The 25,007-nt window shown below is 44.7% G+C and overlaps 1 protein-coding gene across 2 annotated transcripts in view; it reads right to left on the bottom strand.

Moving 5' to 3' along the window:
• PLEKHA3 (pleckstrin homology domain containing A3) overlaps window positions 1–25,007 on the bottom strand; it is a 29,229-nt gene that overhangs the window by 1,899 nt on the left and 2,323 nt on the right. Inside the window, exons 2-6 of one of the 2 annotated variants that reach the window (XM_040441752.1) lie at window positions 23,946–24,062; window positions 15,788–15,931; window positions 11,046–11,182; window positions 9,564–9,728; window positions 6,990–7,033 (exon numbers count right to left, since the gene is read on the bottom strand). In XM_040441752.1, the coding sequence (XP_040297686.1) occupies window positions 6,990–7,033; window positions 9,564–9,728; window positions 11,046–11,182; window positions 15,788–15,931; window positions 23,946–24,062 (607 nt within the window). Of the gene's footprint in view, window positions 1–6,989; window positions 7,034–9,563; window positions 9,729–11,045; window positions 11,183–15,787; window positions 15,944–23,945; window positions 24,063–25,007 lie in introns of both variants that reach the window. The other variant, XM_040441751.1, reaches the window with a different exon arrangement.

Consider the following 25,007-nt stretch of genomic DNA (forward strand, 5'->3'; position numbering starts at 1 on the left):
TTTACGGATAAAGAAAAAAATGTGGGTGATTGAGTCAGCACAACCCTGTATGTGGTGCACATCACTATGGCGAAATACATATACAAAACGCAAAATGCAAATGTGATCGCACTCTACATCCAGCATTCTGCCCTGCCTCCATGCTGGATGAGGCATTGGTGTACATTTTGGCCAAAGCGTAATAAGCCACTCACCGCGTCAAGGTCGCCTCTATTGAGTGGTCCCTAACACTAGTTCCTACCTGTTTATGGGCCATGATAGCCACACAAAGTCCAGGGAATGCAGGTCAGCATGCACGCCAAGCACACTCTGCTTTTAACCCTGTCCGGTGCTATTACTTGGCGTGCATGCTGACCTGCATTCCCTGGACTTTGTGTGGCTATCATGGCCCATAAACAGGTAGGAACTAGTGTTAGGGACCACTCCATAGAGGCGACCTTGACGTGGTGAGTGGCTTATTACGCTTTGGCCAAAATGTACACCAATGCCTCATCCAGCATAGAGGCAGGGCAGAATGCTGGTTGCAGAGTGCTATCAAATTTGTATTTAATTTTACTGATGTTTAAAGATGTGTTTCTTAGACTTCATTAACATTTTTTTGGTCTAAAAAGCAAACTGCACAACGCAATATGCCTAAGTGATTACACTGCTGACACATTCCACTTCAATATCAAAGTAGATGGTGTCGTTTCTGAAGAAACCACAGTATGTTGGCTTGAAATCTGATTGGCTGTTTGTGACTGCACCCACTTTTTAAAATTTGAACCCAAGTCACCCAATGACTGACTGTGCCAAATTTGAGGACCCTGCCATTAACAGTCAGAGCGGCTGTAATTTAAATTTTCCCATATAAAACGAATGGCTGAAATGTGATTGGCTGTTAAAGGCTCCACCCACTTTTCCTAAATTCTAACCACACTCACCCAGTGACCCATGGTGCTAGTTTGGCTTTCATATTGAAAAAATAACAGCTTTTTACATTTTCTCATTGTAGTCAATAGGGAAAATCTGATTGGTTGTTTGAGGCTCCGCCCACATTTTAAATTTGAATTCCTGTCACCCAGTAACCGAATGTACCAAGTTTGAAGACCCTGCAGCAATTTAAATATTCCCATTGAATAGCACTAGGTAATATTTGATTGCCTGTTTTAAGCTCCGCCCAGTTTTCCACATTTTATGCCCAGTCACGGTCTGTGCCACGATTGGGGCCTCTGGCTTTAAAACTGTGAGAATGGCAGTATTTGAAAGTTTTACATTGAAGTCAATAGGTGAAATCTGATTGGCTGTTTTAGGCTCCACCCACCTTTTCCTAGATTTTGACCGCAGTCACCCAGTGAGTAATTGTGCGAAGTTTGGGACACTTGGCATTTAAACTGTGATAATGGCAGCAGTTTATCTGCTTTTCATTAAGGTCAAAGGCTGAAATCTGATTGGCTGTTGTTACCCCGCCCCTTTTTTTCCCCTAATTGTGAACCACAGTCACCCAGTGACTAACACTTTAAGGTTTGGGAATTATGGCCTTTAATGTGTAAAAATGGCTGCAGTTTTATTGTTTTCTATTGAAAAATCAATGAGTGAAATTTGATTGGTTGTTTTTGGCCCCGCCAACTTTTCAGAATTTTAATCCCAGTCCTCCAGTGACCAACTGTGCCAAGTTTCAGGACCCCGCCATTAACAATCTAAGAGCAGCGTCAGTTTTACATTTTCCTATTTAAACAAATGGCTGAAATTTGATTTGCCGTTGTAGACTCCGCCCACTTTTTATAAATTTTAACCGCAGTCACCCACGGTCTTAAGTTTGGGTACTCTGGCTTAAATACTGTGAGAATGACAGCAATTTAAATTTTCTCATTGAAGTCAATAGGGAAAATCTGATTGGCTTCTCCCACTTTTTAGAGTCCCCAAAATGTGACTGAAATTTTCAGGTTGACCCCATGACTAAGTGACCCAAGTTTGGAGAGTTTAACTTCGGAGCTGTACGAGTGGCACAAGTTTACAATTTTCCAATGAAAGTCTATGACAAAAAGTGGGGTTTACGGGGGTTTGGTTAACAAAAGCACAAGCAACCTATTTGGGTATGTGACAAACAAGTGTGCAAAGTTTGGTTGAAAACATTTTATTTTCTAAAAGTGTTTTTATTGTGTAAAACATAAAAAGTAAAAACCACACTAGACATATTTGGTATCTTGCATCCACAATGACCGGATCTATAAAAATATCACATGATCTACCGCATCAAGTAATTGTATAAATAGAAAAATGACAAACAGCTTTTTTTTGTGACTTCACCTCCCAAAAAAAAAAGTTATCGCTCTTAAAAACCATGACAGAAAATTCCATGATAGAAAGGAAGGAGTGGCATCTGGATTTTCTGAGCCCTGGCGTATCCTCAAATAACAGTTTACAACCACAATTGGGGTGTTACTGTATCCAGTAGAAAATGAGTAGCAAATTGTGGGGGATATTCTCCTGTTATCTTTTGTGAAAAAGAAAGTTTGGACCGAAAGTATCCATTTTCTCAGTGCGCCTGCGCCGATGAAGTCTTCTCTTTCGGTGATGTCATCGGCGCAGGCGCACTGAGGAGACGAGCCTCCTCATCTCAGAGCGCCTGCGCCGAATGACCAGAGGCGCGCGATTTTTGAATTACTGACAGGGCCGGCCGGAGGAGGAGATCACGGCTGGCCCTGTCAATCAACACGGCGAGGGGGCGGATTGCTGCTGCGGCTACCAGCAAGTAGACGCCCTACTTGCTGGTAGAGCCCTCATTTACATATTATAAAACTTTGTTTTATAAAGAATCGGCCGCATGAAAGTAAGTAAGACCATTATATTCTCCTATATCGCCCTATAAGGAATCTAACTATCCAAAAAAAAAAAAAAAAGTTTTGTGGGGTGACAGAAACCCTTTAATTCCTATGGAATACATAAAGGGTTAACAACATTTCTAAAACCAGTTTTGAATAGTTTGAGGGGGGTATCGTTTCTAAAATAACCACCTTTACATATCTCTCCCTAACACGTGTTGGGACTATACAACATTTTATTTACAATTGGTCGCGATGACCATAAATGTCCCTGGTTAACACGTGTTACTAAGTCTAAAATTTAGCATTTATTACTTGTCCTTAAAATGTTTCGAACGCTACTTTTAAAATAATCAGCTATGCATACTAGATACATTAGTAAATAGTGCCAGTGATTCTGTTAGCTGAGTGATTCCACTAGAGGGCGCTTATGACCGTAAGCTGTTAGAGGCTCTCCTGCCTGTTATTGCGTGCCTCAGTACTCAGTTGATAGCACAGTGCGCTACTATAAACAGCAGTCTCTTATGGTACACTCTCTGTCTTTATGTTCATTATCAGATCACTTCCTAGCCACGCATAAACTGGCTAAAATACACTATCTGCCCCCCCGACATGTTTCGCCAAGCACTTGGCGTCTTCAGGGGTTTGGGCAGTGAAGTGTGTGTTGGGGGCGGATCCCAGTTTATAAGACCTCCCTATATACGTAATCATTCTGTAATCCAATGCGTGTCTCTCTTTCTCTGAGACAAACCACTTCAACCACTCTGACTGTGCCTACAACCTATCGTCTTTAATGGCTCCTCCTAGTGTCTCCACAGCCAATGTCCGTACATCTGCGCCATCTATGTTGCGCTACTACTTGGTCTCAATTGCCGATCTCTATAGTCTATTGCGCATGTCTGGGCACCTAGCCGCGGCTGAAGTCAAATCTGCCTATGTGCGCTCTTACATTCTGGGTGACGTCTGAGCTCTGCGCCGTCACCATTGCGCATGTCTGGGCACTTAGCCGCTGGCTGAGGTCGGATCTGCCGGCATGCGCTCTTCCATTCTAGGTGACGTTCGAGCTATGCGCCGTAACCTGTTCGCGCATGTCATCTGACATAGGCTCAATTCCGTCCGATCATAGAGCGTATTGCGGCTGCTCAGAGTGATTGTGCAGATACGTCGGATTTGTAAAGTACTTGTGTTTACTCTCCCCTGTGCATTACAGGTCCTGATGCACCTGTACAGATCATCATTAGGTTCTGATCTTTTAACCTTGTTTTCAACTGCTTGTGCCAGTGCATCTAAATATGCACTCTCTCCTCTTAATCAATATCCATATCCCTACCTATAATTAGATATTTTTAAATAACCTCCTACATGTAATCTATAGAGGGACCTATTGGGTGTACTTCTTTTCTCCCTTTTTTTCCCCCCCCCCCCCCATCTCATACTTAGGGCCCTCCTATTCTGGATTTCTTCTATGGGGCTTATCTAATGTACACCCTATTATTATTCAGTAATGGTGTTTGTACCCGATTAGACCTCTCTGTCTATATTTAGTTATTAATGGGCACTTGCTCCCTTACATCATTATCTATTTTCTCATTTATGTATTATAGGTTCTTATAGGATCCCACACATCCCAGAATTCCCTAAGCTCTCACCACGTAAGTATTTATTAGTGCTATCTGTGCAATTAGATTCGTGCTCATTTTTGAATCTTTTGCTCTTAATTTTTAATATGCTTTTTTGCTGTTATTTCATTTTTATTATTTTTTTTTTTTATTTGGCATAACATCCGTATGCCATCCTTTTTTTTTTTGCGGATCCATTGTAACAATGCCCAAAACGGACAAGAATAGGACATGTTCTATTTTCTTGGCGGGGCTACGGAACGGACATACTGATGCGGACAGCACACGGGTGTGCTGTCCGCATTTTTTGAGGACCCATTGAAATGAACGGGTCCGCATCCTATCTGCAAAAAAGAAAAAGAAAAAAACTGAACCAAAACAACGTTAGTGTGCATGCAGCCTTATTGATAAATAATAAATAAAAAATTTACAGAAAGTTTTGAACAATTCACAATTTTCAAAATTTAAATCTAATTTTACGACAGTAATACCTCATAAAATAGTTATCATTCAACATTCCCCATATGTTTGAATCATTTTGTAAAGACTTAGAATTTTAGAAGCAATTTTAAGAAAATATCCAAAACCATTTTTTAAGTATGAACGCAGTTATAAAGGGCTTACATAATAGAAACCCCCCATAAATTATCCCATTTTAGAAACTGATGTTACAAACTTTGTTAAGCCTTAAGGTGTTCTACAAGAACAGGGATGGCCAATCTGTGGCTCTCCAGCTTTTGCAAAACTACAACTCCCAGCATGCCCAGACAGCCTACAGCAGTGCATGGTGGGAATTGTAGTTTTACAACAGCTGGAGAGCCGAAGGTTGGCCAGCCCTGTACAAGAGTAAAAGGAAAATGGAGGTGAAATTTAAAAAAAAACTTTGCAGTTTTTTTGTTAATCCCTTTTTCCTGCAACACAGCAAGGGTTAATAGCAAAATAAACCTCAATATTCATTACCCCAATTCTGCAGTTTACAGAAACCCTCTATATGTGGTTGAAAACTGCTCTATAGGCACAACTCAGGGCTCAGAAGAAAAAGGAGCAGTAACAGGAGAAAGAGCACCCCGCAATTTATTACCCATTTTCTCTTGAATACAACACCCCATATGTGGTCTTAAACTGCTGTAGGGGCCACACCGCAGGGAAGGAGCGCCATATGGCTTTTGCAGCGCAGATTTTGATGGATTGGTTTACAGGTACCATGTTAGTCTAATTATTTTCTGACCAAGTTATTCTCCGTGTGAGGACTTATTTTTTTTGTGGTGAGTTGCCATCATCATTGGTTCCGTTTTTGATCACTTTTTATTTTGCGTTTTGGGAAGCAGGACAAAGAAATGCAACAATTCTGCCATTGCTTTTTGGGGTTTTGTTTCTGCGGCATATACACATTATCTGTATTCTGCTGGTCAGTACAATTACAGAGATACCAAGTTTATATATTTTGCACAAAGCATTTTGTAATGAAAAATCATGTTTTTGAATCACCATTTTTGGAAAGAATTTTTTTGGGGCGATTCTTATGTGGGGCCTCGTTTTCATTGGTACCTTCTATGGGTACATACACATTTTTGATTGCTCGATATGTTTTTTTGTAAGGTAAGGTGACAAAAACAAAATGACCGTTCTTGCAGTTTTATTTCTTTTTTTTAGCTTTCACCCGACGGGGTAGATTGTGTGATATTTTTATAGAGCCGGTTATTACGGGCGCAACAATACCTAAATAGGTCTCTTTTTTCCCCCCTCTAAAATGCATTACAAGACATTGAATGTCTGTGTAATACACTGACATTGTGCCTATGAGACCCAGCCATAGGAGGCAAGCCCCAATGCCTATGTAAGGCATTGGGCTGCCATTCCAGCCATCGGTTCCTCATCACCACAGTGTGGTGACCCGATGGGTTCGGAGAGGGAGCCCCCTCCCTCCACAAACCCCGTACATCCGCCTAATGTGGGCACCGTACATGTAAGGTGCTGGGCAGCAAGTCATGTCCCTCTGTGCCGAGAGAGGTTAAAGGGGTTTTCCTATTTCAATATTTCTGCCATATAGTTAACATATGCCACAAAAGTTTGGGACCCACTCAGATCTCCAGAACGGGCCCTCAAAATGAAGGATAGCAGCCAAGGAAAGCCTGGCCACCCTTCATTCACCGTTATGAGAGTTCCAAAAATAGCCAAGCACTACCTCTGCTATCTCCAGCAGTCCCATAGCGGTAAATGGTAAGGTGGCAGAGCTTGCACAGTGCCACCATTATCAAACTTCCAAAGATAGAATAGCTTGCTCGGCTCAAGAGTCTTCTAGCAGTGAATGGAGAGGATAACGTAGATGCGCAGTGCACTCTCCATGTCATGGGCCACGTTCTGGAGACAGGAGGGGTCCCAGAGGTGGGACATGCGCCTGACATTTGTGACATATCCTAGTTATATGCCACTAATGGAAACCCCTTTAAGAGCACCCCAAAATGCTTGAAAATGGTTTTCTATATGGGTAGTATGCATCTGATGAAACTGAAAAATCTGTCACAGGAAATTTGGATAAAGGGGTGGTCTTTTGTATCCGTCTCACCTGTCTGTAGAGTAGTTGCCTGGGTGGCTCATGGATCTCTTCATCTAATAAAATAAAAAAGTTATTTATTGAAAAGACATCCACCATATCATGCTTAGTACATACAACAGTAATCTATTTGTAGGGGGAATAATGTTTTTTCCCCTCCATTGATCATTTAAAGTGCATTTGTCAGCAGGATCAACCCTATTAAAACCAGCCATAATGCTTGGTAGGACTGACCCTGCTGATTAAAAACCATACCATTCTTTCCCTGATCTGCATTTTTAAATATGCAAATTAGGGCTTAAGTGCACCAAGGGACAGTGACCCTAGTCACTCTGCTTCCCTGGAGGGGGAAGAGTGTAGGGAAGCACAGAGGAGGACCTAAGGTCTACTGAGTGACCAGGGCCCACCCACAGAGCACTGAAGCCCTAATTTCATTTAAAAAAAAAAAAAAAAAAACACATTTGAATCAGGGGAAGAACGGATGATTTTAAAGAGCAGGGTCAGCCCTACCTGACATTATGGCTAGTTTAATAGGGTTGATCCTGCTGACAGATGTCCTTTAGTGGAAAGATCAACACAGCGAGGGACGCTTATTAAACTATTGTGACATAAAAAAAAAAAAAGTTGCACATTATGGCACACACCTGACGAAGTTGTATAGCGAAACGCGCGTCGAGGGTTTCTGCCACACGGGGCATAACTGGGACCATCGCCAATATGGGCATCTATATGATTTATGGAATTGATACTGCTGGTATATTCTGTATTGTGATTTTTGTCCATGTATTTATGCTATTTCTGTGAGGACCTCTTGCTGATACAGAACAATAGTATTAATGGTGACTCACCCCTTTGCATTTAAGGATCTACTTATTTAAAGGGGTTCTGCAGTTTTTTTAAACTGATGATCTACCCGCTGGATAGATCATCAGCATCTCATCAGCGGGGGTCCGACGCCCGGGACCCCTGCCGATCAGCTGTTTGAGAAGGCAGTAGCGCCGCGGCCTTCTCGCTGTTTACCGCTGGCCCAGTGACGTCACGACTAGTATCAATGGCCTGGGCGGGGCTAAGCTCTGTTCACTTGAATGGAGCTTAGCCCCGCCCAGCCCATTGATACTAGTCGTGACATCACTGGGCCTGCGGCAAACAGTGATAAGGGTGTCGGACCCCCACGATCAGATGCTGATGATCTATCCAGAGGGTAGATCATCAGTTTTAAAAAAACTGCAGAACCCCTTTAATATATGTGGATATATTACTATAGCACTGCATTTTTTCAGTGACCCCCACCGAGTATCCATATGATACATCTAATATACAAAACTGAGTTGTTTTTTTAATCTAATTTGGCTAGACCCCCCCTCTTTGTGTACTGAAGGTTCTTGAGGTTTGATTGGCTGTCCTACACACCACATGTGCTCCATAATCTGCGACTTTAGGCTCCTCACCACTTTTCTGAGGTGGCGAGAAAAGGGGGTGGGGCTTGGTGGAAGTGGGGAGGGGCTTCACGCTGCCCGCCGCATTTACTACATCTTTCGTCAGAAAGTTATAGCAGGAGTCTGCAGCTGGCGTAGACTTCAGTTTCTGGCACAGGGCAGAGATATGCCAGTTCAGAGAGTTGAAGACTGGCGGATAGATGCGCCAATCTTGATATATGTGCCCCATTGTGCGATACAGTATTTGCTTATTTATCCTCATTACTAATTTAGGCATGCTGCAAATCAGTGGCAAAACCAGATACCGAGTTAGGGCTCAGGCACACGAATGTATTTTTTTCCGTTCTATTTTTGTTACAGGTCCGTATACGGAAGTATTCACTTCAATAGGCATTGGAAAATAAAAATGGAAGTGACAAAAAAGATAGAACAGGTCCTATTCTTGTCCATTTTGGAGACCAGGACAAAAGAAAAAAAAAAAAAAAAAAAAAAGGAAGTCATCCTGCACAACTGATGCAGTCCCTCCCCCCCTACCCCCACTTTTCTTAGGACAAGGATAGTACTGTTCTATTAGGGGACAGCTGTTCCGTTCCGCAAAATACGGAATGCACACGGATATCATCCGTAATTTTTGCGGACCGCAAAATACATACGGTCGTGTGCATGAGGCTTTAGGCCTTGTTCACACGTCAGCGATTTTCATCAGTGATTGCGAGCCAAAACTAGGACTGGGGCCTACACAATGAGGCCTTACATAAGAATTTGTTGTGGATTTCACCCTATGCTTTGCAAAGGGGGAAATCTGCAGTGAAAACCCGTAACATAAATTGACATACTGCCAATTTAAAATCCGCACTGCAGGTCAATTTCCATTTTTTTTTTTCAGGAGCTGGTGTATGAATTTTGCTGCTACAGTATTAAGAGGTGGATTTACCACCAGCAAATCTGCAGCACTGATGCACCACGTGTCCCCTATCACACCAGCCACCTACTGCGCAGGGAAACTGAAGTACAGCTCCAGTCAAGAGAACGATGTGAGCAGTTTCTTGCAGAATCAGGCGGCTGGAAGGTGGGATTCACAAGCAACAACAAAATCCACGTGCAACAAACAGCTATGAAAGGAAACGCACTCAGATTACTTCTACATTACCATTTGTACAGGGGAAGGAGATACAGCAGACACCAAAGACTCATGAGGAGGCAGCTGATACATTTCTGGCTTGAATTTGGCATTTGCTATCTTGACACATTCTTCAAGTGTTGTAATAAACGTGTTGCAGGTTGCACTGAGCAAAGAAGAGGCTTCATTCATATTCTAAAACATAAAAATAGAATTTGCAAAGTTAACTGCACCCGCAGTTCACCTCATCTCTGCAAGACATTCAGTAAAGGGATTCTCCGTGAGCTCCGTTCTGTTCTTCCCACCCATAATACATGACAGGGATAAGGAATGCACACCGCAGATCTGCTGCAGAAATTCCTGCAACTGAGTTACCAATGGGTACCCCAGCATTTAGTAAACCTCTGGGGGGGGCACGGGCAGCAATGTGTGCTCCTGTCCGTACTCAGTTCTCTGTGGCCCTATTCATAAAGTGTACAGTCTGTACTCCGCGATGTGCCAGAAGCGAGAATATCTCTTGTAAAAATAAAAAAAATAAAAATCCATCAATAAAATACATTAGAAAATTATTAGCGCATTAGGGACATAAAAATAAAATAAATATTCATAAAAAAATGTAGGTATGCTTTAAGAACTGCTGGTGTCAGAAGGGGTTGGTGACTACTAACTGATACACTGACCAACTTCTATAAAATACATTTATTGCTTCAGAATATTAATATAAAATGCAGCAAGAATGTCAGGCATAGTTTAAAAAGTCTTGAAAAGCACAGCTTTTTTATTTTTTTGGCTCTATGTGTCCCCCTAGTATAAGGCTCTAGACAGAATCAGATCTGGCAGCTGACAAATTCCCTTCGTACTTAGCATAGCTGAGAAGACTCCTGCAATGATACTGCCGACTAGCAGGGAAAACAAATGACTTTGTATAAAATGACCCCTTTGGGCCGGCGCTTGAGTCCTTTCCATAAGAAGGTTCTTCTGAAGTCTGCCAAGCAGGGCAAAAAGCTCTCTCCATCAGCTACTGTGCGGTGACCAGAGGATCACTATGCAGAGACCCGGTAGTGGGGAGAGGCACTGAGCATGTGCGGCCACCAGATATGGGCTGAGTAGACAGAGGTGCAAACTGCTACACACTATGAACACCAGGAGGCACCATACTATATAAGTAAATGTAATAACGTCAAACTATGTTTGGTTGGTTGTAAATTGCAAACAGTGTTAGTTTGGTGATCTGGATGTGTAACAGCGCAGCCGCTGTTTCAGTAGTGGAAGCAGAGCCTCAGAGCAGTGGCGTAGGCATGCGATTGTGCAGCAGGCGGGTGCTTCTTCACCTGTGAGAGGTTCTCCCCACAGTTGAACGCTTGCTGGGGAGATAAATTTAAATTTTACTCATCCTTAATGCATACAATTAAAATGGGATACAAATCCTTTAACAGAAAATAATGTGGGTTATTCATAAAAAAAAAACAAAAAAAAAAAAAAACTGTTTGTCACAATGATTGCAGGTTATACCTCAGCACTGGGCGATGGCCGAGTCTCATCGTGACTTACAAACTCCTGAATCGTGTGCACCTGCTGCATCAACAGGTCGCAATACAGCCGCAATTCTGACATTTTGGTTTTCAGTGATTCATTGGTTTCATTGATTTCTGCAAATAAGATCACAACCAAAATTACTCTTAGGTAGTAGTGATAATGATGATAATAATGATTAGAGTTGTTGCGATACCAAATTTTTGATTCGGTTTCGATACCATGAAATAGTATTGCGATACCATGCGAAAAAAAAAAAAAAAAAAAAGCCACGTGCATTCCGCATTTTAAAAAACGGCGAATCGCGCAGTTTTTATTTATTTTTTCTGTTCCGGCGTTCACCGCACAGATTTTTAATATATTTTAATAGTTTGGACTTTTCTGATGTGGCGATCAGGGCTGTGGAGTCGGAGTCGGGGGAAATTTTGGGTACCTGGAGTCGGCAAACAATGCACCGACTCCTACTAAATTTAGATTGGAATAAAAAAAAAAAAAAGCAAGTTTAAATGTCCCAATTCACAAAAAGTTATAATTAATGACTTCTCTACTGTAAGAATAAAGACCAATGCATGCAGTGCCTCAAGTAACCGCAAAACGAACACGTTAAGTGACCGTGAAGAAGCATGCTTTTCATGTGCTTCACTATATGGCACGCAACGCACAATTAGGAGCTGCAATACTTATACTTTCCATAGTGTTGTGTTCTGCTTTTACAGGGAACGCAGCGTCCATGTGTAACCTAGCCTCTCACTGATAAGGGATTAAATAAATATGTTTTTTGCAGGACTAGAGAGTGAGACACTTGTATAAGTGAAGGGAATGGATAGTCAATAGTTCAAGACTGAAGCTGTAAACCATTGGAAAAACTGCTGTCCTTCAGCTAAGGCTATAAAAACTTGTAAACTCCGATTGTTAGCTTAAACTTTAAACAGGACTATGGGATTCTCCTAGGAAAATCATGTTTTAGAATAAATGCCCCTTCCTGGATCCTCCCACTGCCCGATCTTCAGCAGCAGATAAGCACACAAAGGAGAAGGCAGCAGCTTCCCAGCCAGTAGTTCTGTGGTAGGTTGCGTTTCTTTCCCTCAAGGAATGTATAAAATACATTCGCATATTAATACAGAGGAGTCGGAGAGTCGGAGTCGGAGGTACATAAAACTGAGGAGTCTGAGTATTTATCTACCGACTCCACAGCCCTGGTGGCGATATGTAATATGTTTATTATTTATACATTTTATATGTGAAATTGGGAAAAGGGGGTGATTTATACTTCATTTTTTTTTTTTTTACACTTTATTTAATAACTATTTCCCCCCTTAGGGGCAAGAACCTGGGATCTTTCATCCCTTGTCCTATTCACCCTGGTAGATCTCTATCAGGGTGAATAGGACCTCACTGTCCCTGCTGCCCTGTGCATACAGCATCAGGGATGTTACCATGGCAGCCAGGGCTTCAGTAGCATCCTGGCTGCCATGGCAACCGATCGGAGCCCCAGGCTTACACTGCTGGGGCTCCAATCAGAAGCTGCCACTGCACCGCCAATGAGGGGGAGGGGAGAGGACCCTGTGGCCACTGCCACCAATGATTTTAATACTGGGGGGGTTGAGAGGGGCCGGCGCATGATTTTAATGGGATGGGGGGGTTGAGGGGGGGCGCACTTTGCCACCAATGATAATTACAGGAGGCGGGTACTGGCAGATCAGCGGCAGTTATCCCCTCAGGTGCCGCACCTGAGGGGTTAACTGCCGCCGATCGCAGCTCCCTGTCAGAGGCAGGGTGCCGGCAATGCGATTCTGCTGCCGGCACCCGCCTCCTGTATTATGTGTTAGACTACTTTTCCTGGGTCCAGAGTCCAGACTCCAGACTTTAAGTATTAGGCTACACAGAGCGGCGCCCAACGATGTCCCAGCACTTACTATTATTCCTGGGCGCCGCTCCGTTCACCCGCAGTGCCCTATTACTGTCTCCTCTCCTGCTCCACATGCTGATTACCATCGGAGCGATAGGGAGGAGACATCAGCTTCACTAGTGGGCGTTCCTTCTCCCTGGCTGTAGCGCTGTCCAATCGCAGCGCAGGAAGAAGGAACGCCCACTAGAGAAGCTGATGTCACCTCCCCATCGCTCCGATAGTAATCAGCATATGGAGCAGGAGACAGTAGTGGGGCACTGCAGGTGAACGGAGCGGCGCCCAGGACTAATAGTAAGTGCTAGGACATCGCTGGGCGCCGCTCTGTGTAGGAAAAGTCATATCATTGGTGGGCACAGTGCGCCCACCCCTCTCCCCGTTCATTGGTGGCAGTGGCAGCAGCAGCACAGGGGGGAGGGAGGACAGCTTCCTTCTCCCCGTGCTGCTGAGAGAACATGCAGCGCGCTCATGTTCAGAGATACTAGACTGCGCAGAAGCGCAGCCCAGTATCGAAAAAATGGAAATCCCAGTATCGTATCGATACTGGGACAAAAGTATCGATTGGGTATCGAAATTTCAATACCCGCAACAACCCTAATGAAATTATATATATTTCTATATCTATCTCTCTCTGAGTATGTATGCATGCATGTCCACTAAAGGAATCTGCACCGTCGCATTTACAATCACAAAATGTGGCACACAGGTACATCAGGTGTCCGGGAAGGTTTTAGACCAGGTCTCAGCTCTCTAGCACGTACCGTTCCTGAAATATTCCCCAAAAAATGCATTAGCCAATAGAAGCCTGGTCACATGACCCTCATCAGCCAATAGAAGCTCACAGGCCCTTAGTCTCCACATACACAGTTTTACACCAGGTTTCCATACCAACCCAGACATTTTTCCTCACTGCTGTAGGTCAGCTTTAAAGGGGCAGGGCGTTCTGGATGACACTGTTAAGGTAGCAGAGTGCTGTGGAGGTCACAGTTAAGGGGGCAGGCCATCCTCAAAAAACAGACTTAAAAACCCTGCCCCCAGCCCTGCAAAGCCACACCCCCGACTCAGTTAGGTCATGCCCCCTCTCACTACGCAGCCGACAGGGATTGGGAAAAAAAAAAAAAAAGGGGGGGGGGTAAAAATTTACTTCTGTCAGCTGCAGGGGTAGGAGGAAGGGTGACTTTCTCCCTGCAGCTCACGCTTAGACAGCAAAGTGCTGCTGTCTGAGAGTGAGCTGTTCAAAAGGACATCCCTGTGTCAGTCGAGGCCCTGCACCAGACAGAGGACAGGGAATCTGAAAGCCGGACTGTCCGCCCTAAAACCGGACCTCTGGCCACCCTAGGGGAAGGCTGCTGTGGAGGTCACTATTAAGGGAGCCGGAAATGGTGGAGGTCACAGTTAAGGGAACTAACCTATGCTCAGTGTTAAGGGGCGGGTGCTGTAGAGGTCGCATTTTAAGAAGACAGGCCCCTGTGGAGGTCGCATTTTAAGAAGACAGGCCCCTGTGGAGGTCGCATTTTAAGAAGACAGGCCCCTGTGGAGGTCGCATTTTAAGAAGACAGGCCCCTGTGGAGGTCGCATTTTAAGAAGACTGGACACTGTAGATGTCACTGTTATAGTGAATACTGTCAATATCTTTTAACGACACATACATTAAATGAATAACAATAATATTATAAAATAGCAATTCACAAAATTCCAAAACTACACAATTTCTCAAGTTTCTAACGTTGTGGCATGCTTATTTCTTCTCAAGAGTTAAAACTTTGTCAGTACCATCCTGTGAGCGTACCGTAGATGTGCCCAACATAGTGCCATAGCCTAACACCTACCACGTTACATTTAACAGGACTTGTTATGCAAGTCTTATCCCTTTATCCACCATCAAGACTGCTGTGCCATCCTTTCTGGACAGATATTGTGGCCCTAAGGTTCACAACACCACTATCTAAGCCACTGAGCAACGCAGGATCAAACATTCTATTTTCTGAGGCACTATTTCTCTTCCGTCAAATTTCAATGCGATGATGCTGATGGGTTTCACAGCTCACATTTCCAGTCTTACAGATAACTAAACCAAAGTGCACAAGAAGCCAGAAGTGTGAACCTGGAGCCCTGGGCTGGAACAGAATGTGCAGAAATAACACCTCCCCAGTATAAAGCCAAGGCTGGATAAAAATGGCTGCCTTTATCCTTCCAATAATATCCAGTAGAAAATTTCCGATTCCCAGTTATTGACCTGAAAGAACAGAGCCTACTTACAAGTGGTCATAAAATTATTTTGCATGGATCAGTTCTGGTGATGATCGCCTTCCCTCCACTTTCAGATCCCCTGAGGGCAAAAAGGAAGCCAGTCTGACCTGGCGATACGCGTGGGGCGTTCCCTGCCTACACATCATGCCCGCTGAACTGCCTATTTTGATAAGTATCCACTCTTTGTGATGCCATATTTATGATATTCTACCTGTGCGTTATGCATCATCTTGGCAGCGCCCATGTGTTTCTATCTTGAAACTGGTTGTTGTAGGCATGCGTGTTGGACCTATTCCTACTCCGCACACAGTTTTGTAATTGTAAACAATGATTTTAATCTTGTGGGTTTTGTGTTTTCTAATAAACTTTATACATTTTTATAATAGGAGGTGCAGTCTTGTATACGGCATTTCTTTTTGCCCCTTTTTTGTCGGCTTATGTTCCAATACCGCGGCTTGCACTCAGTTTAGTGGATTGGGTTTCCCCCTGCATTTGATTTTTGCATCCCCTCCACTTTCATTCAGTGTTTGAATATGCACAATACAAAAACTTGAGAACGCCTCACCTTTTTCTTTCCTGGTCCGGTTATCGCTTAGACATGCCTTAGAGCTTCCTAGCGCTACCAGCCACCTCTGCCGCTCGGCCGCATTCACAGCTTTCACATAGAAGTGCTGCTCCCCGGGGATGATCAGCTCCATCCGGGTGTTGTCTGTTGAATGAACTGGGAATAGGGATCAGTACAGCACAGAGAAGAAGATTTAACACAAAGTTAATTAGACAAACTGAAAGGGAAGCGCATCATCTATACGTCTGGGAACGTGTCATTTATTTGATTATATGTAAATGTATAGGATTAGAAATAATAGGTTTCCCTGGGGGAGGCCATATTGGAGATGTGCCCATCTAAGAAAGAAACATTAATATACAATAAATTCATTATGTGGGCGATTCACTTCATGAAGGTTTTGAACTTTGTTCAGATAGTGCAGTTAAATGGTTAATAAGTTAATGCCGGATCCAGAGAGACCCAGCAGACTGTTCCCTAAGGGTACGTTCACACTAGCGTTATTCTTTTCCGGCATAGAGTTCTGTCCTAGGGGCTCAATACTAGAAAAGAACTGATCAGTTTTATCCCCACGCATTCTAAATGGAGAATAATGCCAGACCCGTTTTTTCCAGATGACACCGGAGAGACGGATCCGGCATTTCAATGCATTTGTCATACGGATCAGGATCCTGATCCGTCTGACAAATGCCATCAGTTTGCGTCCGTATTGCCGGATCCAGCGGCCAGTTCCGGCGACGGAACTGCCTGCCGGAATCCTCTGCCGCAAGTGTGAAAGTACCCTAAGTATTTATATAGAGCATGGATCAGCAACCTCCGGCACTCCAGATGTTCTGAAACTACAACTCCCAGAATGCTCCTCTCCCAGCGAAATCCCGCGCCTATGCTCTGCCTCACTTGGCTGGTGCATGCGCACTGCGGGCACGCATGCTCCAGCCAAGCCGTGCCCACAGTGGGCATCGCAGTGTGCATGTCCCGGCCAAGCGAGGCAGAGCATAGGCGCAGGATTTCGCTGGGAGAGAAGGACGGGGATATTAACAAAAAGGGTGATCAGCCTGGGCGACAAAGAAGTTAACGCCGCCCCTGGGCTCTTGCGAGCCCTCATTTACATATGAATAAAAGACAGTTTTTGCCGCAGGTGAACAGCAGAAGAATGCAACAAAGGTACCATTTGATTCATGTAAAGTTATGCCGGAACGCTATGCAAGCAGTCTATAATGTCCAAATGTGGTGACAGACTCCCTTTAACCCCTTAAGGACTTAGGACGTACCGGTACGGCATGGTTCCCGAATCCTTAAGGACCCATGACGTACCGGTACGTCATGGCTTTAATTTGCTATTCCGGCGCCGCGGGGGTTAATCGGAACGGGATTTCGGCTGAAATCATTCAGCCGGCATCCCGTAACAATGCAGGGGGGGGTCATTTGACCCCCCCGTATCGACGATCGCAGAAAACCGCAGGTCAATTCAGACCTGCGGTTTTCTGCGTTTCCGGTCCATTCGGGTGTCCTGTGACCCGATGAACCGGAAAAAGACTGCGATCGGTGGCGTAATTATACACCACCTATCGCAGTCCGAGGATTTGGAGAGGCGGCGCTGGCCCTGGTGCTGAACGCTGCTGTCCAGGGTGCTGATTGGTGCAGGGGAGAGAGGCGCGAGATTCAAACTTCCTGCGCTCCTCTCTCCCCTCCTCTTCCTGTCCAGCACCCTGACCGTGCAGCACCGTCCAGCGTCCAGCTCCTGAGCCCCCCTAATCGTAGTCCATCACCCTCCTGCACCCATCGCCACCCAGGTAGGTTAGGGTCAGTGAGGGAGAGGCACCGTTAGGAAGGGAAAGAAGGGAAAAGTTAGGAAAAAAAAAAAAACTTTTACTAAACTTTCTTTTCTTTCTTTCTGATCCATCTATCAGACCCCAGACCCCCCCCTGCCACTTGCCCCCCCCCCCCCCCGCCCCCCCCCACCCCCAGCCCCCCCAGCCCCCACCTCACCACCCCCCCCCTTACCACCCCCCCCCCCCCCCCCCTTACCACCACTTTTTTTTTTTTTTTTTTTTTTCTGCGTGCGCTGACTGTCCGGCACTTTTTTTGTCCGGCCACTGTTAGCGCATCGCCCGCCCCACCGCCCCACCGCTGATCAGCAACTTTGAACTTTTTTTTTTTTTTTCTAAACACTTGCCCCTTTTTTTTCCTTATTTAGTACGCGAACACCCGTTGCCCCCACACACACGCACATATAATAAAGTTTGCCACACACGCACACATACACGCACACACACCCATGGCCCGCCGGATGTTCTCGGCCGAGGAGGCATACGCCCAGATTGCCTCCGACTCCGAGAGCCCCAGTGAGGATGAGGATGACCCCACGTTCCTTTTGTCATCCGCATCCTCCTCATCATCATCGGATGACGATGAGCCACCAAGGCGGCGGAGACGCCGCCAGGCGGAGCCAGGGGCCCCACATGCTAGGGATCCTGTGGCCCACCCTAGTACGAGCCGCCCTGGGGTTCGTACTGGTTTCCCGGCCCACCAAATAAGTCCACCGGAGCCCCCTGCCGATGAACTTAGCTGGTGTCCCCCAGTGGACTTTGAGCCTGAGATTCCGGATTTTGCTGGCAATCCTGGAATCCAGATTCCCACAGTGGGGTTTACTGAAATTGACTATTTTAGTTTTTTTTTCAGTAACCCACTGGTGAATCTGATGGTGGAGCAGACGAATCTGTATGCCCAACAGTTCGTCGCTCAAAACCCAGGCTCATTTTTGGCTAGACCCGGTGGCTGGACGCCGGTCAGTGCAGCCGAGATGAGGACATTTTGGGGCCTCGTGCTGCATATGGGTCTAGTCCAAAAACCCAGTGTCAGACAATACTGGAGTGGGGACGTCCTATACCAGACCCCACTGTACAGTATGGTTATGACACGTCCCCGGTTTGAGGCCATCCGGAAATGTCTGCATTATTCCGATAATGCAGCATGTCCACCCCGAGGTGATCCTGCCTATGACCGGCTGTATAAGATACGGCCGGTCATCGATCACTTTGGGGCCACATTTCAGCAGGCCTACGTACCTGGAAGGGAGGTCGCGGTTGATGAGTCTCTCGTTGCGTTCAAGGGGAGACTCAGTTTCCGCCAATATATTCCCACAAAGCGGGCGAGGTATGGCGTGAAGCTATACAAAATTTGTGAGAGTACCTCAGGGTACACTTACAAATTTCGTGTGTACGAGGGGCGAGATTCCCGGATTCAACCCCCAGAATGTCCCCCCACTCTGGGTGTTACCGGGAAACTCGTGTGGGACCTTATGTACCCACTGCTGGATAACGGTTACCACTTGTACGTGGACAACTTTTATACCAGCATTCCCTTGTTCAGGTCCCTTGCCGCCAGATCCACGTTCGCTTGTGGGACCGTGCGGAAAAATCAACGCGGCCTCCCTGCCCACCCCCTCCAGGTACCTATCCCCAGGGGTGAGACCCGTGCACTTACCAGTGGAAACCTGTTGCTGGTCAGATATAAGGACAAGAGGGATGTCCTTATGCTGTCCACAATCCACGGTAACAGCACCACCCCAGTCCCTGTGCGAGGTACCGCGGCAACGGTCCTCAAGCCCGATTGTATCGTCGACTACAATCGGTATATGGGAGGAGTTGATCTCTCTGATCAAGTCCTCAAGCCATATAATGCCATGCGCAAAACCCGGGCATGGTACAAAAAAGTTGCGGTCTACTTGGTACAGGTTGCCATGTACAACTCTTTTGTACTATCCCGAAGCGCTGGCAGCACAGGGACATTCCTCCAATTCTATGAGGCAGTCCTCAAAGACCTGATCTTTTCGGACCGGGAAAGAGCAGGCCGGAGTACCTCGGGAATTGGAGGCGCCCGAATCGTCCCTGGCCAACACTTTCCAGGTGTGGTCCCCCATACTGGAAAGAAGGGACGAACCCAAAAAAGATGCAGAGTGTGTCACAAGAGGGGGATACGGAAGGACACCACTACTCAATGTGACACGTGCCCCGATCATCCGGGCCTCTGCATTATCAATTGCTTCAGGGAGTATCACACTTCCATGGAGTACTAAATTTTTATAATCCCCAACAGTCCACTAGAGAACATAAAAAACTATGGCTCTCAGACTTTGGAGACACGGAAACAATTTTTTTTCCCCAAAAAAATATTAGTTTTAGAGCAGGCATCCTCAAACTGCGGCCCTCCAGATGTTGTAAAACTATAACTCCCAGCATGCCCAGACAACCTACAGCCATCAGCAGGGCATGGTGGGAATTGTAGTTTTACAACATCTGGAGGGCCGCAGTTTTTAGGATGCCTGCTTAGTGTCTCCAAAGTCTGAGAGCCATACATATTGGGCATCGTCGCGTGCGTAAAAGTCGTCGCTATAAAAATAACTTTTGACCAAACGCCTCGGATGAACGGTGTTAAAAATATAAAATAAAAACGGTGCCAAAACACCCATTTTTGGGCAAAATTTCCATTTGAATCCTTTTTGCCGGTAATAAAGCAAGGGTTAACAGCCAAACAAAACTCAATATTTATGGCCCTGATTCTGTAGTTTGCAGAAACACCCCATATGTGGTCGTAAATGGCTATATAGCCGCACGGCAGGGCATAGAACGAAGGGAACTCCATACGGTTTCTGGAAGGCAGATTTTGATGGACAGTTTTTTTTCTGACACCATGTTCCATTAGAAGCCCCCCCTGATGTAGCCTAGACTAGAAACTCCAAAAAAGTGACCCCATCTAAGAAACTACACCCCTCAAGGTATTCAAAAGTTACTTTACAAACTATGTTAACCCTTTAGGTGTTCCACAAAACTAAATAGCGAATGTAGAAACAATTTTTAATTTTTTTTTTTTGTTACATTGCCTCAAAAAAGAGTAATGAAGAGCAACTAAAAATCATATTTACCCCTAAAATAGTCCCAAAACAACAACCACCTGATCCCGTAGTTTCCTAGATGGGGTCACTTTTATGGAGTTTCTACTCTAGGGGTGCATCAGGGGGCTTGAAAGGGTACATGATGTAAATAAACCAGTCCAGCAAAATCTGCCTTCCAAAAACCATATGACGTTCCCCTTCTTCTATGTCCTGCCGTTTAGCCAAATAGTAGTTTACGACCACATATGGGGTGTTTCTGCAAACTACAGAATCAGGGCAACCCATTTTAAGTTTTGTTTGGCAGTTAACCCTTGTTTTACTCCTGGAATAAATTGATTATATTGGAAAATTTTCCAAAAAATAGAAATTTCTAAATTGTTTCTCCATCTGTCAATAACTCTTGTGGAACACCTAAAGGGTTAACAAAGTTTGTAAACCCAGTTTTGAATACCTTGAGGGGTGTACTTTCTTAGATGGAGTCACTTTTTTGAAATTTCTATTCTAGGGGTGCAACAGGGGGCTTCAAATGGGACATGGTATAAACAAAACCAGTCCTGCAAAATCTGCCTTCCAAAACCCATATGGTGTTCCCCTCCTTCTATGTGCTCCCGTTTGGCCAAACAGTAGTTTACGACCACATATGGGGTGTTTTTGCAAACTACAGAATCAGGGCAACCCATTTTGAGTTTTGTTTGGCAGTTAACCCCTGTTTTACTCCTGTAAAAAATTGATTATATTGGAAAATTTTCCAAAAAATTGAAATTTCTAAATTGTTTCTCCATCTGCCAATAACTCTTGTGGAGCACCTAAAGGGTTAACAAAGTTTGTAAACCCAGTTTTGAGTACCTTGAGGGGTGTACTTTCTTAGATGGAGTCACTTTTTTGAAATTTCTATTCTAGGGGTGCAACAGGGGGCTTCAAATGGGACATGGTATAAACAAAACCAGTCCTGCAAAATCTGCCTTCCAAAACCCATATGGTGTTCCCCTCCTTCTATGTGCTCCCGTTTGGCCAAACAGTAGTTTACGACCACATATGGGGTGTTTTTGCAAACTACAGAATCAGGGCAACCCATTTTGAGTTTTGTTTGGCAGTTAACCCCTGTTTTACTCCTGGAAAAAATTGATTATATTGGAAAATTTTCCAAAAAATTGAAATTTCTAAATTGTTTCTCCATCTGCCAATAACTCTTGTGGAGCACCTAAAGGGTTAACAAAGTTTGTAAACCCAGTTTTGAATACCTTGAGGGGTGTACTTTCTTAGATGGAGTCACTTTTTTGAAATTTCTATTCTAGGGGTGCAACAGGGGGCTTCAAATGGGACATGGTATAAACAAAACCAGTCCTGCAAAATCTGCCTTCCAAAACCCATATGGTGTTCCCCTCCTTCTATGTGCTCCCGTTTGGCCAAACAGTAGTTTACGACCACATATGGGGTGTTTTTGCAAACTACAGAATCAGGGCAACCCATTTTGAGTTTTGTTTGGCAGTTAACCCCTGTTTTACTCCTGGAAAAAATTGATTATATTGGAAAATTTTCCAAAAAATTGAAATTTCTAAATTGTTTCTCCATCTGCCAATAACTCTTGTGGAGCACCTAAAGGGTTAACAAAGTTTGTAAACCCAGTTTTGAATACCTTGAGGGGTGTACTTTCTTAGATGGAGTCACTTTTTTGAAATTTCTATTCTAGGGGTGCAACAGGGGGCTTCAAATGGGACATGGTATAAACAAAACCAGTCCTGCAAAATCTGCCTTCCAAAACCCATATGGTGTTCCCCTTCTTCTATGTGCTCCCGTTCGGCCAAACAGTAGTTTACGACCACATATGGGGTGTTTCTGCAAACTACAGAATCGGGGCAACCCATTTTGAGTTTTGTTTGGCAGTTAACCCTTGTTTTACTCCTGGAAAAAATTGATTATATTGGAAAATTTTCCAAAAAATTGAAATTTCAAAATTGTTTCTCCATCTGCCATTAACTCTTGTGGAAGACCTAAAGGGTTAATAAAGTTTGAAAAAACAGTTTTGAATACCTTGAGGGGTGTAGTTTCTAGAATGGGGTCATTTTTGGGAGGTTTCTATTATCTAAGCCTCACAATATGACTTCAAACCTGAACTGGTCCATAAAAAGTGGGATTTTGAAGATTTCTGAAAATTTCAAAATTTGCTTCTAAACTTCTAAGCCTTGTAACATCCCCAAAAAATAAAATATCATTCCCAAAATGCTGCAAACATGAAGTAGACATATGGGGAATGTAAAGTCATCACAATTTTTGGGGGTATTACTATGTATTACAGAGGTAGAGAAACTGAAACTTTGAAATTTGCTAATTTTTCAAAATTTTCGGTAAAAATTGTATTTTTTTATGCAAAAAAATTAACTTTTTTGACCCAATTTTAGCAGTGTCATGAAGTACAATATGTGACGAAAAAACAATCTCAGAACGGCCTGGGTAAGTCAAAGCGTTTTAAAGTTATGAGCACTTAAAGTGACACTGGTCAGATTTGCAAAAAATGGCCAAGTCCTTAAGGTGAAATAGGGCCGAGTCCTTAAGGGGTTAAGGAGTTGTGTCAATTCAGCAAACAGCCTTTATCATGTAGAGAAAGGTAATACAAGCCACTTACTGATGTATTGTGATGGTCCATACTGCCAGCTTTGCTGGCTTCATTCATTTTTCCCATCACATTATACACTTCTCGTTTCCATGGTTACGGCCATCCTGCAATCCATCAGCGGTGGCCGTGCTTGCACATTGTAGGAAAAAGCGCCGGCCTCACTGGTGGCTGGGACCGTGGGAGTGCAAAAAGGCTAGTGCTTTTGCCTGTAGTGTGCAAGCACGGCCACTGCTACTGGACTGCAGGGTGGTGGTAACCATGGAAAAAAAAAAAAAACACTCCTTGCCGATCCCAAACCACTGCTGTTGCGACCATGTCTGGGCCCCTGCTGACGTCTCGACACATCAGGAGGAGGCTGTGGACGCCACTCAGCCAATCACAGGCTGCGGCAGGTCATCGCTGCAGCTATTGATTGGCTGAGCGGCATTCCCAGCAAACATTTGCTTGTGGGGACGTAGGCAGGAAGGGGGAGCGTAAAAGCAACACCATCAGAACGGAGAAAGGGGGGGGGATTAGCGAGTAAATACGGTAGGTCGGCGCAGGATTCGACCCACGACAGGGGTGATGATGCTTCAGGCTGGAAACATTTCAATAGCTTTTCAAAACCCTAAAAAAAAATAAAAATAAAAAAATTTAAAAAATAAACTTACCTTTAATTTCACACACCGCCATTTTAATGCTTCCTTTACTGCCCTTGCAGACGTCATCCTGCGAGTCATAGTAAGATAAGATGCCATTGTCCAATACAAACCACCGAGGCTGCCAACCTGCAGTGACAGAAACACGTGATTTTACCAAATGATATCATAAACCAAGGGGCTCGCCAAGACACGAGATGCCAGAAGGTGGTCTGTAAACAGTATACTGCCCCAATATAGCAAAGCTGGACCGCACAGCAAAACATTCGAACACCCAGCTACTGCGATCAGGCGGCCGAGAACGAGCAGTCAACCCTCCGTCTCTTCTCTGCCGGGCCTATGTAATGGGATGGAAGGGGTGACCACCATCTCTGCACTAAAGACAGAGCTTACACAATTCAGCACCTATACCCACCCATAGCGCACAGTTCAGACTGTGCCACTTATGGGGACCCATATACAGCCATAGAAGGAATAATAATAATGCACCTTTGAGTGAAAGGCGCAACCCCTTTAACCAGTGGAAATAAAAACTCTAGGTTTAGCTCAATGGAGGAGATTTATCATAGCCCGGCGGTGTACGCCTCGTCATAAATTAGGAGCAGCATCCGGCAGTCCATGCGCCTCAACTGAAAGGGGGGCTGGCGTAGATTTCAGTGTTCTTCTACGCCAGAAAACTACTATCGTAGCTGGTAAATGTGGCGGGCCACCTTCTGGAAACTGGCGAGGCCAGCGGAGAAACACCACTTGCACAAACATTTCTGCGCAAGTGGTGCCGAAAAATTTGCAAACACGGAATGTGACTTTTTTCAGGCCACATTTGCCAATGATAAACCTGGCCCCTTGACTCTACAAAACCACAATGTCAAAAAGTCACCTTGCCATTCCTGCCATGTTCCAGGCAGACCCACCAAACCACCCTCAGACCAAGTGCAAGAGGGACGTCAGGAGAACATCGAGCTTCTAGAGGAAGTTCGCCTTTCGGCAAGTTTCTATATCTCCTCAGTTCAGAGGAGAACGCTCTAAGTAGTTCATGCTACTACTTCCTGACAGATCAGTGCACAAGACCACTGA

The sequence above is a fragment of the Bufo bufo genome, chromosome 7, assembly GCF_905171765.1.
Source record: "Bufo bufo chromosome 7, aBufBuf1.1, whole genome shotgun sequence".
In the NCBI taxonomy this organism is placed as follows: domain Eukaryota; kingdom Metazoa; phylum Chordata; class Amphibia; order Anura; family Bufonidae; genus Bufo; species Bufo bufo.